This window comes from Budorcas taxicolor, chromosome 11 (assembly GCF_023091745.1).
Source record: "Budorcas taxicolor isolate Tak-1 chromosome 11, Takin1.1, whole genome shotgun sequence".
Taxonomy (NCBI): domain Eukaryota; kingdom Metazoa; phylum Chordata; class Mammalia; order Artiodactyla; family Bovidae; genus Budorcas; species Budorcas taxicolor.
In genome coordinates, this window is record NC_068920.1 from 158,735,413 (window position 1) to 158,754,177 (window position 18,765).

Here is an 18,765-nt window from a genome sequence, read left to right on the forward strand (position 1 = left end):
TATCTTTCCTTTTTACGTTTCTGTTTTCAGTGATGAGCAGGTATTGTGCACTAAACAGAAGACCTCGATAAAATGCAGTAAGGAAAGTCAGGGCTGCCGCTCACGCTTGTCTAGCAGCTGTCCCCGCCCCCTCCCCGACCCCGGGCAGGCCAGCTGGAGAAGCCGGGCTTGGGAGCCGTGCCCCTCCCTCAGCCTTGTGCCGGGCCCTTTCTGGAAGGCTCACTGTGTTCCCCTGACCCCTCCTTCACGCTCAGGAGGGTTGGGAAGAAAGAGGGACAGCAGGGAGATGCCAGTGGTGCGAGGCCTGGTGGTCACTGTCCAGCAGCTGTTGGGCTTCCCTCTGTGGCTCTAGCATGGGGCCACTAGTCATGGTGGCTGGGCCCCCTCTGTTTGCCTCCACAGGCCATTGAGAAACTGGTCGCTCTTCTCAACACGCTGGACAGGTGGATCGATGAGACCCCTCCAGTGGACCAGCCCTCTCGATTTGGGAACAAGGCCTACAGGACCTGGTATGCCAGACTTGACCAGGTGAGGCTGCCGCAGAATGGGCTTGGGGGCTGGGGGTGGGTGGGAGGGAAGGAAGTGTTCAGATATCAGCACTGGGGAGTTTGTTGAAACAGTAGTTCTGTTCCCCGAAAGTACAAATGCGTTTACCCTCTGCCCCAGCTGTCCTCTGGGAATCACCACTGTGGGTGTGCTGCCCTCTGCACAGGGCTGTTCGTAGGTGATGGTATGTAGCAGCAGACTGAAACGGCCCATGTGTCCATCTGCAGTTTATTATCAGTTGAATAAGCTAGTAAGGCTGCCCCGGGAGTACCATGCAGCTCTAACAGAGAACAGGGAGGCGACTCAGGGACTCGGGGGAAGGGACTGTGACTTCCAGTGGTCCCTCCCTCGGTATCTGTGGGGGATTGGGTCCAGGATCCCCCGTAGATACTCCCTTGTATGAGATGATGAGGGTCTGTTAGTTCTCTGTGTCCACGGGTTCTCCCATCAGTGGGTCCGAAGGGCTGATTATCCTGTTAGAGGGGAGGCAAGGTGTGGTGCGCATGGCAAGCTGCCTTTTGGTAAGAAAGAGGGGAAACAAGAAAGGTCTGTTTGTGTTTCTAGTGTGTACTGGAAGGATACAGAGGAGGCAAATAAAGTGGTGGTTTCCTTTGGGGCGTCGGGGAGGGGTGGATGGAGAGGAGAGAAAGGTGGAGTAAGACTTCTGAGTACATCCCTCTTACAGTGTGTTCATTTTTGAGTCAAGCAAAGGTAATATTTGTTCAAAGCAAACAAAAAATAAAAATGCAGAGTAGCTACCCTATCCCATAGGTCTGTAGGTCTGGGGCGGGGCCTGGGGATCCAGATTTTCACCAGGTCTCCGGGAGATTCTCATGCCAGGTATTTACAGACTGAAGCTAAAGAAACTTGGGTCCTTGTCCCGGTATTTTCACATGATGGAACAGAGGGAAGTACCAAGGACCCAGCAAAACGCTCTCCTTGTGTAAGAGTGACCTGGGGCTGCCTCAGGGTGCTAAGGTGGCACATGGCTTATTTTTTTAGTTGAGTTATAACGTAAAGAAAGCTGACAAGTCATACAGCTTGATAGATCTTAACCTGTTTTCAGCCTTGCATCCACCACTCGTATCAAGCCATGGAACATTCCAGCACTTCACCAGGGCCCTTGTGCCCATTTCTAGTTGATATCCCCCAGATTTTTCTCACTGCTCCCCTATAGATTGATTTTGCCTGCTTTTGAACTTTGTGTCTTTGGCTTCTTTTGCTCAGCTTTGTGATTCACCTGTGTTGTGGGAAACAGTGCTCCTTCTTGCTGCCCAGTATTCCAGTGTATGACCATAGCATAGGTTATCTGTTGTGCTGCTGATGGACAGTTTAGTTGTGGAATGTTTCCATGTTTTGGCTGCTATAAATGATACTGCTGTGAACATCCTTGCATATGTCTTTGGTGAACATCGGGCACAAACTCCCTTGCTGGGAGTATGAAGGAGGACATCTCTGGGGATGTCAGTGAGTTACTCAGTGGGAAAGTCAGCTAGCTTCTTTTCAGATCCCTCTCCTCTTGTCCTCAGAGCCATGCCCTCTGGAGGATCAGCAGATGAAAAGCCACCCTAGGGTGGCCTTTGTTGTGTAGAAATACACACTCTCCCATCTCTTCCTTCTGTGGGCAGTCAGAGCAGGGAGTTGGGATATCTGGGCGCCTACCTAATCTGCTGCTGCCATGTGTGTCTCTTGTGTTATCAGGAAGCAGAAAACTTGGTGGCCACGGTGGTCCCCACCCACCTGGCAGCCGCTGTGCCCGAGGTGGCTGTTTACCTAAAGGAGTCCGTGGGGAACTCCACGCGCATCGACTATGGCACAGGTACCTGTGACCCCCGGCGGCGCCTGCCTGGCTTCACTGTGGTTCTTTCTTGGACTGCCTCCACTTTGCTCTGGGTTGTGTGGGATGAGGGAGCCCTGAGCAGGGAGCCCGGAGCAGGCATCCTGGGGTGCAGTCGGTGCAGGGAAGCCAGCTGCTCCAACTTGGTCCACCAGGGGGAGCCGGTGCCACACATGTGGTGGCCTTAAGCACAGAGCTGATTCTGTTCCTTGTAAAATGGCCTGACTGGCTTCCCTGGTGGCTCAGACGGTAAAGCGTCTGTCTATGGTGTGGGAGACCCGGGTTCGATCCCTGGGTTGGGAAGATCCCTTGGAGAAGGAAATGGCGATCCACTCCAGTACTCTTGCCTGGAAAACCCCATGGACAGAGGAGCCTGGTAGTCTACAGTCCATTGGGTCGCGAAGAGTCGGACACGACTGAGCGACTTCACGTTCACGTGAGCTTATCACCATCCCCAAACTGACAACATACTGAGCACTTTCTATATCCCAAAACAGTGCTTACAGAAACCTGAGAACTGAAAGAGCCTGGCAGCTTCTGGCAGTGCTGTGGGGCATTACTCTCAGCCACAGTGCCCATTAGAAGGAGTGCTGCGGCACCTTAAAAAAGAAAGAGGGTTTTCTCTATTATGTAGGTCGGGGTGGCTGGGGAGGGCCCCTGCTTTGATAGGCCCGTTTTGCCTTGCCTTTCCTCACCGAAGCAGGCAAATGCAGGAGCTGCTGCTCTCTGGGGCCCTTCCTTTGCCTCTAGAGGAGCCTACGCCAGAGGGGCAGGCCTGGAGAAGGGCCCCCTTGGACCTGGGTCCTGGGAAAGTTTTGTTGTCTGCTCTCCTGATGCTGAGGAACAGGCTTATTATCAAGTGAGACTTTCAGGGTTGGAGCTTTGACTGTGACAAACAACCTGTAGGGGAGAGGGACCAGGTCAGCAGGGACTGGGTCTTTCCTCCACTGTCAGATACTCCTTGTTGTACAGGGGTGATGACTGCCCCTGTGTGGTGGTGGCTTGAACTCTAGCTGGTCATGATCCCAAACTGAAAGTACCAGCTCATAAGCATTCCAGGCCCTGGGACGGGCCCAAGGAATCATAAACTATCAAACAAGGGCAGGGACTTTTGCCTCTGTCCCGTTAGCGCCTGATCTGGACCGTGACTGCTCCTATAGTAGGTGCTCAATAAATAGGGTCGAACTGATGAGTGAGTTAAACCTCCCAAGTAAAATGTGAATGCCTATGTAAGAATCGCCAGCCTGGGCCTTTTAGGAGTAGAATTATAGTACTGGTGGTTCTTAAAGGGACCCTGGTCTTTCTGGATGGGGAAGAGGCCCCTTTACCTCCATGTTGACCTCCTGCCTTAGATGGGAAGTTATTGGTGATCTGGACTCCAGTGGGGCTAAGAACAGTCCCACCCCTTCTGGAAGACTGTCAGCCTCGGCTCTTTTTTCTCCCCCAGGACATGAAGCAGCCTTTGCTGCTTTCCTCTGCTGTCTCTGCAAGATCGGGGTGCTGCGGGTAGATGACCAAATAGCCATTGTCTTCAAGGTGTTCAATCGGTGAGTGAGCCAGGTGGGAAGTACGGCTGCCCGTGGGAGGAGAGGCCAGGGGGTCTCTTTCCTCCTTGTTGCTGTCAGACTGGGGACAGAGCCCTGGCAGGAGCTCCTGAGTTGCTGTGGGTTCTTTCGTTCTGTCCTAATCAAGCCATGACTGTGAACGGGGTGTCCAAGACTCCTCCTGAGAGCTTCAGATTCAAGTAAAAATCAGTGAAGGGAAAGTTACCTAATGGCTGCCGATGCTTCTGTGGCATTTACCACATAGAGGTTCTTTCTAAGCACCTTACATGCAAGTCTTTTAATTCTCATGACCACCCGAGGAAGTAGCAACTGTCATTTTCATTTTACAGATGAGGAAGCTGAGGCATAGAGAAATCAGGTCTCTTCACTGAGGTCGTGGCCAGCTGAACCCAGGCAGGCAGGCAGGCTCTGACCCGTTCCGCTCACCACCCAGGCCACCTCCCTGCATATGGGCGTGTCTCAGTCACCAGAGGGCATTGACACGTCTGCTCTGGGCCCCACTCAGGTGCTGCAGAAGCAGTTCCTGAAGGGATCTAAGGGGTGAGCTCCTTGGATTCTGGCGAGAGAAGCCGCAACTCCTGCCTGGGCTCTCGCATTGTCAGGAGGTGATGGCACTAACCCCCTTTCCCGGTTGGTGTATTGCCTGTTTCCTGGGCCGTAGGAGGCTGAATGTGAGACAGAAAAATGAAGCTACATTATTTTGAGTGTATCGGTTGATGTGTAACTTGACCTGTTGCCCTCCTCGGCGGTTCTTTCTAGCCTCCTCTGCTCCACTGGCTGAAGGGCTGAGACTTGTCTTTCTGCTTTTTGCTACCCACCCGCCCTTTCCCGCCCTCCGGTGCAGGTACCTTGAGGTTATGAGGAAGCTCCAAAAGACGTACCGGATGGAACCGGCCGGCAGCCAGGGTGTGTGGGGCCTGGATGACTTCCAGTTTCTGCCCTTCATCTGGGGCAGTTCGCAGCTGATAGGTACTGAAGTGGGGCGCGGACCCCCCCAGCCCTGGCCCCCCCTCATCCCTTCCTTCCTTCCCCTCCCGCTCGGGGCACACGCTGACAGCTTGTAAAGCAGGCATCAGACCAGCTATTGATGGAGCCGGCTTGCTGCCGGCCTGCTGCTGCAGCCTGCGGCGTGGCAGGCCAGGGAGGCGGAGGCCACGTACCACCGAGATAATGGGAAGTGACACGGGCTGGGTTGAGGGCATGCGCTTGGCGCACAATGGACTGGTGTGAGACGCTCCCCCACTCCTGGCCACAGCTGCAGGGTTTTATGTTGAAAATGAGGGGTTCTTTTGACTCGATGACCAGTGTCATCCACTGTTATTATCGAGCTGCGCACAGGGGCCTATCAGGGAGCTGCTGCCGGATGCTGGTCGGGGGCCCACCCACTGTGAGCCTGCTCTGGTGGTGGTTCCCCTCACCTTCCCACGGGCCAGCCAGAGTGGGTTAGGGTTCCATGTCTACATGCATGTAGAATTCACTGCCTTAAGAATAACATTAGCAAAGGACGCTTTGTTGAGTCCTTGCCCTGTGCCAGGCCTGCTCTCGGTGCTTCAGGGAGATCATCTCGAGGACCCTTGGCAGGGTCTTTGCCAGCAGACCGTCAACACTGTCCTGGGCAGGCGCCGTGCTGAGGGCTTTAGGGCGGTGCTGATGGTCAGGTACCCTCCCCACTCCCAGCCCTTACAGGGTGTTCCTATCCCCACCTCACGGATGAGGAAACTTGAGTCACATGGCTGGAAAGAAGCAGGGCTGATACTCATTACACTAGAGCACACACACACGGCCGTTTATTGCTTCTGCGAGGTCAAGTGTTGAGGGCGCAGGGGCAGATCTTCGGCCCTCGGGCGGGTATTAACGGGGCTGGTCTGCTGTGGCCCGGTGGTGCCAGTGCCTGGTTCTGAACCCTGGGGCTCTTTGCTGCTTCCAGACCATCCGTATCTGGAGCCCAGGCACTTTGTGGATGAGAAGGCTGTGAACGAGAACCACAAGGACTACATGTTCCTGGAGTGCATCCTGTTTATCACCGAGGTGAGAGAAAAGGAGTGAGGAAGGGGCCCCTGGCAGCCTCCGGGCCAAAAGGGCCTGAGGAGCCAGAGCTGCTGTCTGAAGGGGGCGGGGCCACCCCGAAGCAGGTTATTGAAGAGGAAGCCCAGCTGGGCCTCTCTGAAAGGCGAAGCCACCTTCTGGCTGTCCAGGATCTCCTCCCCTAGATCAGTTTCTGCTGGAGCTGATGGATTAAGACCCGGTCATTAGGTGGACTTGGTGACTGATAAAGCAGGTCTGAAGGGTGGGTGGATGTCAGCATCTCTTGAGTGGCCCCCCGGCATCTGTAGAGCTACTTGTGTGTGAATGTGTGTGACGGAGCCTCTGTAGGAGTTGGAGAGACTGGAGTGGACAGCCAGACAGATTTCTGTTGAAGGGACACACCTCTGTTGGTGTCTGAGGACACGGGCCACATGAAGTGCTGGAAGTGAAAGTTAGTAGGCCTGGACCCTCAGGCCACCCCGCGGGGATCATTTAGGTGTGTGTTGTTATCCTGCTAATGTAGGATCTCCCACAATGTGGCCTTGGACCACTTCCTCAGGGTCACCTGGGGAGCTTGTTAAAATGCATGGTCTTGGGCCCCACCTCAGCTTTCTGAATCCGAATCTTGGGGGACACATGCTAGGACCCTGAATTTAAACACAGGACATGTGCAAGGTGACTGTGCATTAAAGGTGGGGACCCACTGCTTTGGGGGCCTCTCAGTTCAGTGAGTTCAGTTCAGTCGCTCAGTCGTGTCCGACTCTTTGCAACCCCATGAATCACAGCACGCCAGGCCTCCCTGTCCATCACCAACTCCCAGAGTTCACTCAGACTCACGTCTATCGAGTCGGTGATGCCATCCAGCCATCTCATCCTCTGTCGTCCCCTTCTCCTCCTGCCCCAATCCCTCCCAGGATCAGAGTCTTTTCCAATGAGTCAACTGTTCGCATGAGGTGGCCAAAGTACTGGAGTTTCAGCTTTAGCATCATTCCTTCCAAAGAAATCCCAGGGTTGATTTCCTTCAGAATGGACTGGTTGGATCTCCTTGCAGTCCAAGGGACTCTCAAGAGTCTTCTCCAACACCACAGTTCAAACGCATCAGTTCTTCGGTGCTCAGCCTTCTTCACAGTCCAACTCTCCCATCCATACATGACCACAGGAAAAACCATAGCCTTGACTAGACGGACCTTTGTTGGCAAAGTAATGTCTCTGCTTTTGAATATGCTATCTAGGTTGGTCATAACTTTTCTTCCAAGGAGTAAGCGTCTTTTAATTTCATGGCTGCAGTCACCATCTGCAGTGATTTTGGAGCCCCCCAAAATAAAGTCTGATACTGTTTCCACTGTTTCCCAGTCTATTTCCCATGAAGTGATGGGACCAGATGCCATGATCTTAGTCAGCTTCCCTGCCTAGTGCCTGACGCCCACACACTTCCAAGGGGGACCTTGGCTCTGCCTCCTACAGAGGTCCTGCCCGCATTCTCTTTCCTGATGCCTACAAGCATTCCCCCTGGCCCCAGCGACCTCCCTGGCACTCTCGTGGATCCCCCCTCCCTGTGGGGGCTGCTCTCTGCTGCCCATTCTGTCCCCTGAGGAGGGGCCGCCCGGTTAAACAGCTGTAGCTGCAGGCTCTCCTGGTCAGCATTCGGCTCAGGCCTCTGCCCGACTCCAGAGGCCAGAGGGGAATGACACGTTTTTCCAAGTCAGCAGATGAAGCCTGTTCTGACGGCTGAGTGGCCGCCGCTTCATTCTCTGAGATATGCTGCCTTCAGCACTGTAGGCAGCCCAAGGTCGGAAGGACTCCAGGGCAGCCTGCCTGGCTGCCTTGAGAGCCAATCACATGCTGCTGTCTCCAGACTAGGTTGGGAGGGTCTGCAGAGCCCGGAGACACCTGGGGCTGGGTGGGGAGAAGGGGTGGCTTCGCAGGCCCCTCTAAGAGGCTAAGCCAGTTAGGCTCCCCCAGGTGGCTGGCCAAGCCCCAGGGCCCCTGTCAGTATCTAATGAGGCAGAAGACCAGGCTGGGCCTCAGGGAATATGGGAATTGACTCCACGTTAAAATGTATTTTTGTTTATTTGTTTGGTTATGCTCGGTATGTATAAAAACCCAAAACCTTCCCAAAATTTGGGACGCAGGTCCTCTGCTAGAGGAAATCCTACAGTGGCTGCTCAGTTCAGTTCAGTCGCTCAGTTGTGTCCGACTCTTTGCGACCCCATGAATCGCAGCACGCCAGGCCTCCCTGTCCATCACCAACTCCCGGAGTTCACTCAGACTCACGTCCATCGAGTCCGTGATGCCATCCAGCCATCTCATCCTCTGTCGTCCTCTTCTCCTCCTGCCCCCAATCCCTCCCAGCATCAGAGTCTTTTCCAATGAGTCAACTGTTCGCATGAGGTGGCCAAAGTACTGGAGTTTCAGCTTTAGCATCATTCCTTCCAAAGAAATCCCAGGGTTGATTTCCTTCAGAATGGACTGGTTGGATCTCCTTGCAGTCCAAGGGACTCTCAAGAGTCTTCTCCAACACCACAGTTCAAAAGCATCAATTCTTCGGCGCTCAGCTTTCTTCACAGTCCAACTCTCCCATCCATACATGATCACAGGAAAAACCATAGCCTTGACTAGACGGACCTTTGTTGGCAAAGTAATGTCTCTGCTTTTGAATATGCTATCTAGGTTGGTCATAACTTTTCTTCCAAGGAGTAAGCGTCTTTTAATTTCATGGCTGCAGTCACCATCTGCAGTGATTTTGGAGCCCCCAAAAATAAAGCCTGACACTGTTTCTACTGTTTCCCCATCTATTTCCCATGAAGTGATGGGACCAGATGCCATGATCTTCATTTTCAGAATGTTGAGGTTTAAGCCAACTTTTCCACTCTCCACTTTCACTTTCATCAAGAGGCTTTTGAGTTCCTCTTCACTTTCTGCCATAAGGGTGGTGTCATCTGCATATCTGAGGTTATTGATATTTCTCCCAGAAATCTTGATTCCAGCTTGTGCTTTTTCCAGCCCAGCGTTTCTCATGATGTACTCTGCATATAAGTTAAAGAAGCAGGGTGACAATATACAGCCTTGACGTACTCCTTTTCCTATTTGGAACCAGTCTGTTGCTCCATGTCCAGTTCTAACTGTTTCTTCCTGACCTGCATATAGGTTTCTCAAGAGGCAGGTCAGGTGGTCTGGTATTCCCATCTCTTTCAGAATTTTCCACAGTTTATTGTGATCCACACAGTCAAAGGCTTTGGCATAGTCAATAAAGCAGAAAGAGATGTTTTTCTGGAACTCCCTTGCTTTTTCAGTGATCCAGAGGATGTTGGCAATTTGATCTCTGGTTCCTCTGCCTTTTCTAAAACCAGCTTGAACATCAGGAAGTTCACAGTTCACGTATTGCTGAAGCCTGGCTTGGAGAATTTTGAGCATTACTTCACTAGCGAGTGAGATGAGTGCAATTGTGTGGTAGTTTGAGCATTCTTTGGCATTGCCTTTCTTTGGGATTGGAATGAAAACTGACCTTTTCCAGTCCTGTGGCCACGGCTGAGTTTTCCAAATTTGCTGGCATATTGAGTGCAGCACTTTCACAGCATCATCTTTCAGGATTTGAAAGAGCTCCACTGGAATTCCATCACCTCCACTAGCTTTGTTCATAGTGATGCTCTCTAAGGCCCACTTGACTTCACATTCCAGGATGTCTGGCTCTAGGTGAGCGATCACACCATCGTGATTATCTTGGTTGTGAAGATCTTATTTGTACAGTTCTTCTGTGTATTCCTGCCACCTCTTCTTGATATCTTCTGCTTCTGTTAGGTCCATACCATTTCTGTCCTTTATCGAGCCCATCTTTGCATGAAATGTTCCCTTGGTATCTCTAATTTTCTCGAAGAGATCTCTAGTCTTTCCCATTCTGTTGTTTTCCTCTATTTCTTTGCATTGATTGTTGAGGAAGGCTTTCTTATCTCTTCTTGCTATTCTTTGGAACTCTGCATTCAGATGCTTATATCTTTACTTCTCTCCTTTGCTTTTTGCTTCTCTTCTTTTCAAAGCTATTTGTAAGGCCTCCTCAGGCAGCCATTTTGCTTTTTTGCATTTCTTTTCCATGGGGATGGTCTTCATCCCTGTCTCCTGTACAATGTCACGAACCTCAGTCCATAGTTCATCAGGCACTCTATCTATCAGATTTAGTCCCTTAAATCTGTTTCTCACTTCCACTGTATATTCATAAGGGATCTGATTTAGGTCATACCTGAATGGTCTAGTGGTTTTCCCTACTTTCTTCAATTTAAGTCTGAATTTGGCAATAAGGAGCTCATGATCTGAGCCACAGTCAGCTCCTGGTCTTGTTTTTGTTGACTGTATAGAGCTTCTCCATCTCCGCTAGGTGGTGCTAAAGAGACGCTGAACTTAGCGGAGGTTTTGATAACAGTTGAGGTAGAGGCGTGAACTGGGAGGAGGCGGCAGGCCCTCGAGTTCTAGGTTGTTCTGCATGCTCTGTTCAAGGCCTGGTTCTCACCCTGGATCTGGGCTTGGGCGTGGTGGGCGGCGCTGGACGCTAGTAGGGGCATGCCGCAGAGCTCAGAGTGCTGGCAGGGGCCCCTCTCACCTATTTGGCCGGCCCTGAGCCGGCTGGTGCGGTTCCTGTTGAAGGCACACATTGAGCTAGTTCTCCAGAGTCTGGGCTCAGCACCCAGACAGGGCTTTCGCAGCCCCTCGGTGGTGGTGAGGGAGGCCCTGACTGACGGTTGCAAGGAGCTCTGTGTGCTGTGGCCTGCGTGCTGTGGCCGCGGCGGGGGCAGTGTTGCCTCTGCAAAACCAGGGATTCGCTAGGGCTGGCGCAGCTGGGAGACTGAACAGACGAGTCAGAAAGGAGACCGGGCCAGCCTGGGACCTGCCTTGGTGGCCCTGGGCCTCCCGCACAAGGCCCTCATGGGGCAGGCTTCTCCGCCTCAGGAAATGCAGCCCTGGCACCTTTAAGAGTCCAGGGCAGGCAGGAAAAGAATTTCAGTTTCAATCTGGCTTCTAAATTTGGAGTTTTGGGAAGGGAGGGATCAGATTTCAGCTGGAAGGGAAGGAGCTGACAGGAAGGCGCTGTGCAGAGCCTCCCCCCCCACCCCATCCCCCCTCAGTTACTGACAGAGGAACCATTTACAAAAGGCCGATTCTCTTGGGAGTGGAGAGGCAGGAACGCAGCGTCTGTGAGTAATTTCCTGCTCAATATGGCTGCTCTGACTCACACAATTCCCCTGGGGTCACTGCGGGACTGCAGCTCGCTTGCTCGTTCTAGCTTTCTCTTCTCCCTTTGTGGCTAGAATGAGCTAATTTTTTTTTTTTGTCTTCTCGACCCCGTTCCTTTTTCCCCTCATCTGTTTTCCTTTCCAGAGTTACAGAGGCTCCTTCCAAAGGACTGAAGGGTGGGGGTGCCGGGCGGGGGGGGGGGGGGCAGCCCCTCTAGAGAAAGCATCTTTGGCCTTTCCAGGGAGGGGGCCAGGGCCTCTGGGGCCTTGGGGCTCAGGCCTCCCCCGGGCTCTGCCAGGGTGCCAGAGAGGCCTTTCGGCTCGCCATCCCGTGCCCCTAGTGGGGAAGGCTGGCCCACGCCCCCTTGCTAGCTGTGGCCTAAGAGCCCTTGCTGAGCAGACTCGTGGAGCTGCAGCTGTGACAGGCCAGCAGGGTGCCTCCTGGGTGGTTTCTCACAGGGCTCAGTCCAGAGTAAGACTGGTTCTATAGCTCCAGTGATCCCTGAGCTTCTCAGGGCTTGGAAGTGTGCAAGAGAGGGCTGGAGCCTGGCACTCCTCCTGTGGGGCAGGGTGCCTGGGGAAGGGGCGGGGCGAGGGGAGGATGGGGGTGGAGTCTGATGGAGTGGGGCTCCGGAACAAAGCTCTGAGGGCTGAGGGCGAGGGCCAGCACCTGCAGGCTGGGGGCTCCTGGTTGCCTTCCTGGAGGAAGGAATCTTAGAGAGAGGAGGGGGAAGTCTGAGTGAAGGGACCAGCCCAGGAGAAGCCCAGTGGGGACCTTGGGCCGTGGCCTCACTGCTCAGGGAAGGAGCCCATTGTCCATGCTACTGAACCTGGGGGTTGAGAGAGGTGTTTTGGGGGGACTTGGGCCGGGGAGGGAGATGACAGGGGTAAAATGGCAGCATTTTCAGCTTTGATCTTGCAGTTTTGTAAGAGTTGCCCTCCCTGGGGGAGTGAGAGAGTGAGTCCACAGCCATGGGTGAGGGCTTTGTGCTCATGGGGCCCGCACTCATGCCCCAGTACGGAGAGGGGGCTGAGGGACCCCATCCCTTCCCCCTGGAACAGCTCTCTACCAGCCCCGCCTCCACACACAGCCTCTTCTGGAACCTTCCACCTACTCGAGGTCCAAGTCAGCTTTCTCGCCAGCTCAGCCTCTGCTTTTCAGACTCCTTCTTTTGAAGCCTGCGCTCAGGGTGCTGAGCCCCGTCCCCCAGCATCAGCCGGGGAGGGGGCAGTGTGGAGGGGATTGTGAACTGCCTGTTAATAAATACGGACGTGCTGGCCTTGTGCTGTCTGAGGGGTGCACTCAGACGCACGCGCTTCCTCATCTCAGCGCTGGTTTCTGAGATCATGGGGGCTCCACTGGGCCTGCTGCAGGATATCTTCCAAGAGGAGGGACTGGGACCATACGGTCCTTGCTCCTGCCTGTCCCTTGCTGCTGGGGTTGCCGTACCTTCTCCACTCGGCTGCCAGGTCAGGCTGGCCTTCTAAAGACCTTCCTCCCGCATCTGCTGCAGGTGACCGTGTTTTTCCCCTCTTTTCCTTCCTCCCTCCGCCTCCCATGAAGAAGGCAGTCGGGTGCTTGGGCTTGGTCCAGGCCCTCTCCAAAACCAACCCTTCCCTAGGCTCTTCCAGCTCTGCCTGTGGCAGGCCAAGAGGGACCCTATCTCTGGCACGTGTGTGTATGCGTGCGCATGGGCACATGCACTCGTGCGCCTGCCTGCGCGACTGCCACCCCATAGGTGCATGCTGCCACCTGGTCTTCGTGAGAGTGTGTGCGCGTGTGTCTGTATACACGTCCATGTGTGTTTGTATGCATGTGTATGTTTGTGCTTACATGTTGCGTGGGTGTACACATGTGTGTGCTGGAGCAGCCTTGCTGCAGGGGAGCAGGGGATAGGCTCCAGGGCCCACCTCTCCAGCTTGTGAACTCTTCTTTTCCAGATGAAGACAGGCCCCTTTGCAGAGCACTCCAACCAGCTGTGGAACATCAGCGCGGTCCCCTCCTGGTCCAAAGTGAACCAGGGTCTCATCCGTATGTATAAGGCCGAGGTGAGTGGGGACTGGCTGGCACTCTTGGTTCTGGGCGCCCTCTCCCCCACCCCACAGTTCTGCTCTTGGTCCATCTCTGAGTTGTGGGCCAGCTCCCTCTCACACCTGAGGCCTGTGAATCTCTGTTTATGGGATGGGCGGCCGGAAAAGCCCTGTGACTGAGGCCAGATCCTGTTGCCCCCGGGTCTCTGTTCCCACTTGTCAAATGGCTGGAGGCCCTTCTCAGCTCTGTGTCCTGTGGGGACTCGAAAAAGGAAATAGGCTTGGGAAAAGGCTCTATCCTTTGGAGATGTCATCCAAAGTGCTGTTTCTCCCACTTTGGTGTGTCTGATGGCTGGGCAGGTAGGAGGTGTTGGGGGGAGACCCGGGGCTGCATTTTTAATAACCGCTCCTGGGGTCCTCCCTGCTCTGCAGTCAGAGCGGCAGGGAGAGGTATGGGCCTCCGGAGCTCCCCCTGCTGGGAGGCGGCTGCCCTCTCTCCTGCCCCCTCTGCTCGTCCTCCTTCCTTGGCACCCTTCTCCCATCCAAGGACGTGACTTTTTCTCTGGCAAGTAGGGAGGAGACATTTCTTCCCACTCTGTCCTTTCCTCTAGCTTCTTCCACATCTTAGGCAGACCAGTCCTAGAACTGCTTGACCTTGACCCGGGAGGGCCTGCCGTGAAGTCCCTTACCCAGAGCAGTGGGTCCCAAACTCCCCTCTTTTCACCCTTCGGCTGGTGGTCTCAGGTGTTGTTCTGCAGGTGCTTCTTTCTTGACCCTTGGTCATCCCTCTCCAGGGAAGGGGAAGGTTGTCTCGGTGGCCTCCTTACAGCCAGAGCTCACTCAGGGCCATGAGCAGAGGCAGAGGAGCAGGAGGGGCAGGGGGCAGGGTGCAGGGGCTGGGAGCACCAGCGCTTCCAGTGGCCTGGATCCCTCTATGCCGCCCTGAAGGGGTTAAAGGCACTGGGACTGACCAGGCCTGGCCCTCTCCCTCCCTTCCGCCCCCTCCGCCTCCGGTCCTCTTCCTCTGGACTTCACATCCTGTGTTTAGGTTCCAGCCCACATACCTCTCTAATCTGAGAGGAGCCTTTGCTGGGGCTGGGCAGGCTCCATCCGGCCCTCAGCCCTCCACGCTGGCCCTCCTGCTGGAGAGTCCCCAGGGCACTGCCCTCTGTGTGTTCTGTTGTTCTCGACCCCTCCCCACCCCAGTCCCACAGTGGGTGCTGAAGGGGTCTCCCCGCTGCCGCCCCCTCCAGGGCCCCCCAACCCCCACCCCCGCATAGGCTGGACTCTGGTGCCTTCCCTGCCTGGGATGCTGTCCTTCCTGCAGGCTCTTACTTGAGTGACTAAACTTGTCTTGACCTGGGCCCCTAAGGGTGGAACAGAAGGCCCTGCCTCCAGTCTCTACCTGTGTCCAGAGGCAAAAGAACCCTGGCCGACAGGACGAGGGAGGAGAGGGTAAGACTGCAGCCCTGATGGTGCCGCACAAAGTGGTCGAAGGTGGAACAGCTGGAGGAGAGGGTAAGACTGCAGCCCTGATGGTGCCGCACAAAGTGGTCGAAGGTGGAACAGCTGTCCATGTGTCTCTGGCTGTTAAACACAGGAGGTCAGCGACTGAAAACTGCCCGCAGCTCAGGACCAGACAGAGGGAGTGCTGGGCAGATAACCCAGCGCCCTTCCTGAAGCCCAGAGATTGCGGCTCTGGGTGCGCGCAGCCTGCCAGCCACTGTGTGGTGGCTGCGCCTTGGTTGAACCAGCTCTTAATAGGGCCACCGAGTCCCTGTAACCTGCAGCAGCCATTTATAAGCTGCCAGCAGGTCACCCTTAGTCTGTGATCCCTGGGGTTGTGGAGTCGCACATTGCCTGAGCAGAGGAAAGCGAGGAACGGACTCGCTCTTCCAGACAGGTTCCGGTCCTTGGAGACCTTGGGTCCCTGGGGACCTCCGAGGCCAGCCAGTTCTGAAGTGCAGATGGGGGTTAGCAGAGGGCAGAGCCCCAGACAGAGTTGGCTGCGGGAGGGGAGCTGCCCTGAGCTGCCACAAAGACCTGTCCAGGCCTGGCGTTTGGGCCCAACTGTCTGCATCTTCAAGCTGCCTGTCTCGGCCTTTCTGAGTGGAAGAACCAGATGCTTCTGGGGCCCTTGTTTTGAGGGGGTGGGCCTGTCTTTCCTGAAGGCTGGCCCCATGTGGGTGTTCCCTTCAGAAGGGTCTGTCAGGACCGAGGAGCCCCTTCTCTCCCTGACTCACTGGGAGCTGGAAGGGCCGCCCACTGAAAGGTCTGGGCTCAGCCTGGCTGAAGCAGTTGCTCTGCCCAGAGCACAGGTATTGCCGGCACAGGTCACTGCTCTGGAGAAGAGGCCCGGCCTGAGGCGCCTCTGCTGTGACCCTGGCGTTCCACTTCCTTTGCCCCAGGCGAGCCCTTTGCCTTTAGCCTAGTTCCTCGCCTCCTCTGACCCTAGGGAAGCTTGTTTGGGGGATCCCTGAGGGCGGAGTGAACAGAACCCCTGCTCCAGCCCCCTAAGCCTTTTGCCTTTGTAACTTCTCAGGCCTGAAAGTTAGAAGCAGGTCGACCTTTGACCCTTTCTGGAATTCCAGGGCCCTGGGGGCCCCCCTTTGACAAACTCCTACCACTTCCTCCATGACCTAAGCACAATGGCAGCTGCTTTTGCCTCTGGCCTGGATCTGCTGCTCCTCCCCGCCAGGGGCCACCCCCAGCTGCCTGCCCCCGACTTTGTCTGCCCCAGGCCCGGGAGTCTGACTGTGGCCTGGAGGTCTGCTCCCTCACACAGCTTAGCTCCCCATCCTTCCATCATAGACTTCCCTTGCTGCTCACCTCCGGGCCCTCTTCAGGCCTCGTGGACCATCCCCCACTCTGAGACACACACACCCCCCCCACCCTGACACAAATACACACACACACAGAGCTGGCAAAGGCCCCTTCATCTCTGCTGCTGGCTCTTGAGGTCAGGGACCCTGGGCCAGCGCTGGCCTTTGTTCCTCTGAAGTAGCAGAAGGAGGAGACAGTAACAGGATGGGACCCTCGCCCTCTCTGTGGCCAAAATCCTATTCCAGCCCAGCCAGGAGGTGCACATCCTGCCTGCCTGTGCAGCCAGAGGTCTGAGAGGAGGACCCCCTCCCTCGCATGCGCGGGGCTGCTGCCTGTGCAGTGGGCTGACTCGGGGGGTGGGGGCAGGCTCTGCTTCTCCCTTCCCCCCCCCTCTGCCACAGCCCTGGGCCAAGGCCCTGGCCCGACTGGCTTCAGGCAGCTACCCCCCTGCCTAGTGCGCTTGTTCTGTGCCTGAGCACTGGGCTGCTGGGAATTGCCCTGCGGTGGGGGAGTGGGGGGCTGTCAGCCGGTTCTTCCTGTCTCACTCTGAAGTGCCAGGATGCCTTTTTCAGTCTGGAGAACTGAAAAGCGGGAAAACGGGCCTCGGGCCTGTCTGAGCTGGTGTCCCGGTGTATCCCCATGCCTCTTCTCCAGGGCGGGCCCTGGGCAAGGGGTCCCCGGGGTCTGGAGGGTTCTTTTCCCCTCTGGGCCTAGTGGTGTCATTTGGCTGCCCCTCTTCTCGACGGCTGCCTTGTGGGGTTGGGCTGCCTTCTCCCCCCATCTCCTCCTCCTCTCACTCTCCTGTCCTTACTGGGGCCTGGCCTGATGGTCGTGGATTGGGCGGCTTTGGGTGGGAAGGGCTGGTCTTCCCCAAAGGCTTGGGGGCTGCTCTGGGGCTGGGCCACTCCCGGGCCCTGGGCGGCCACCTGCTGCAACCGCACATGGGAGTCGTCCGGGGGTCTGTCCGAGGCCTGAGCAGCCGGGCGGGCCTTGGCAGGGCACCGCGCAGCTCTCACCTGTCCTCTCTGCCCCTTCTCCTCCCAGTGCCTGGAGAAGTTCCCCGTGATCCAGCACTTCAAGTTCGGGAGTCTCCTGCCCATCCATCCCGTCACGTCGTCGTGCTGAGAGCGGCCTGTCCCGGCTGCTGTTCCCGTGCCTGCCCTCCCTGACTCCAGCTGCTGCCCCCCCCATCCCCTCCCCTTGTTCTTTCTGTTTGATGAGAGGCTGTTTACTGGGGTGGGTGCTGAGTGCAGGGCTGATGGAGGCTCAGGGCATAGGGCTGAAGGACCCAGGTTGGGAGAAGTGACCAAAGTGTGGCCAGATTCCCGACTTGCCCTGTGGTGGACGGGCAAGGTGAGGGGGCCCCGCTCCTGCCTTGGCCTCCCGCTCCTTTCATTCAGTCCCATCTGAGCCCAGGCTGACCCAGCCACCGTGGGGTGGGGGGAGGTACTCGGCTGTGGCCATTGCTTTCCCTTGCAGGTTGCCTTTCTAAGGGTTGGAGCAGCTGCTTCCCCCATGGGGTGGGGCAGTTTCCTAAGCCATGTTTGGGTGGGTGTCTGGGGTCCTGAGGGCTGGAGGCTGAGGCTGGCAGCCAGCCTGGGGTGGGGTTGGGAAGGGAGAAGGGTGGACTCTTCTGGCCAGTGACCCTCCCAGCTCCTCCTCACGCTGACCCTTGGCCTGTGTGGGCCCCTGTGTCCAGTGCCTCATCCTTGCTTTTCTGCTCTCTGGCTCCAGAGTACCCTCTGGAGGGCCTGGCAGGGCTTGCTCCCCAGACTCTCCCTGGCTGGGAGCGGGTGGTAGAAACTCCAGAGGGAAGAGGGTGGGCCGGGGGCCGGATGTCGCACCTGGGCTGCTCCCTGCATTCTCCTGCCCCGCTGCTCCTGCTCCCTCATTGCTGCTGCTTCTGCAAGCCCGTGGCGCTGCTTCCCACCCCTCTCTCTGGGCGGTGGGTGAGTGGGTGCAGGAGAGCTCCGGGAGCAGCAGCCCCGCCCCTCGTCCTCCCACCTCCCTGGACTTGCCCAGTGGGGCTCCAGGAGGAGCTGTGAGGATGGGCGGGGCAGGGCGGGTCCAGACTCGGGGTGGAGGGGGTGCTAGCAACAGCCAGCCAGCTCCAGAGTTTTCTTCTGGGGGAGGGCTGCTCCCAGTCCTGACTCTCCGCTGCCCCCTCCCCATATCTGGGGCCACCCACCCTTCTGGGAAAGGGGAGCACCTGAGAAGCACAACTGAGGGGCTTGGCCTTCAGGTCTGGGCCAATGGCCTGGGCAGAGGCTGGGACAGGGGCTGTAAGAGTCACAGAAATAGTTTCCTAGGAGAGGCTCAGCGCCTGCCTCCCCCCAGGGCCCACACCACCGCCTTCCTGGCTCCTCCTCCCCTGTGCCCCTGGGCCCCCCCAGTCCTGGCGCCTTTGTTGCTGTTCAGATTAAAGCCTCTGTTTTGCACCTGCCACCTATGTGAGGTGTCTTTCCATGCCACGTGCTTGTTCCCTCCACACGACAGTCTGTCCCCCATCAGATCCCCTTCCCTTGAGCCAAGGAGTCTAGGGCTCAGCTGGGGTCTGGGGGGCCTGAGCAGGCTCAAAGCTGAGCCCTGGGCTCAAATCCTGGTTGTCACCATGCCCAGCTACAAGGTCTTAGGTCAGTTACTGATTCTGATCCTCAGCTTCATCGTCTATAAAATGGGGTTACTCATAGGGTGATTGTGAGGAGCCAGTGCGGGG

At 56.3% G+C, this 18,765-nt stretch overlaps 1 protein-coding gene across 2 annotated transcripts in view; it reads left to right on the forward strand.

Moving 5' to 3' along the window:
- PTPA (protein phosphatase 2 phosphatase activator) overlaps positions 1–18,487 on the forward strand; it is a 33,458-nt gene extending 14,971 nt beyond the window's left edge. Inside the window, exons 4-10 of one of the 2 annotated variants that reach the window (XM_052647644.1) lie at positions 403–528; positions 2,248–2,365; positions 3,831–3,930; positions 4,793–4,917; positions 5,876–5,976; positions 13,137–13,244; positions 17,094–18,487. In XM_052647644.1, the coding sequence (XP_052503604.1) occupies positions 403–528; positions 2,248–2,365; positions 3,831–3,930; positions 4,793–4,917; positions 5,876–5,976; positions 13,137–13,244; positions 17,094–17,174 (759 nt within the window). In that variant the 3' untranslated portion in view covers positions 17,175–18,487. The remainder of the gene's footprint in view (positions 1–402; positions 529–2,247; positions 2,366–3,830; positions 3,931–4,792; positions 4,918–5,875; positions 5,977–13,136; positions 13,245–17,093) is intronic. The other variant, XM_052647645.1, reaches the window with a different exon arrangement.
- Positions 18,488–18,765: the final 278 nt, after the last annotated feature.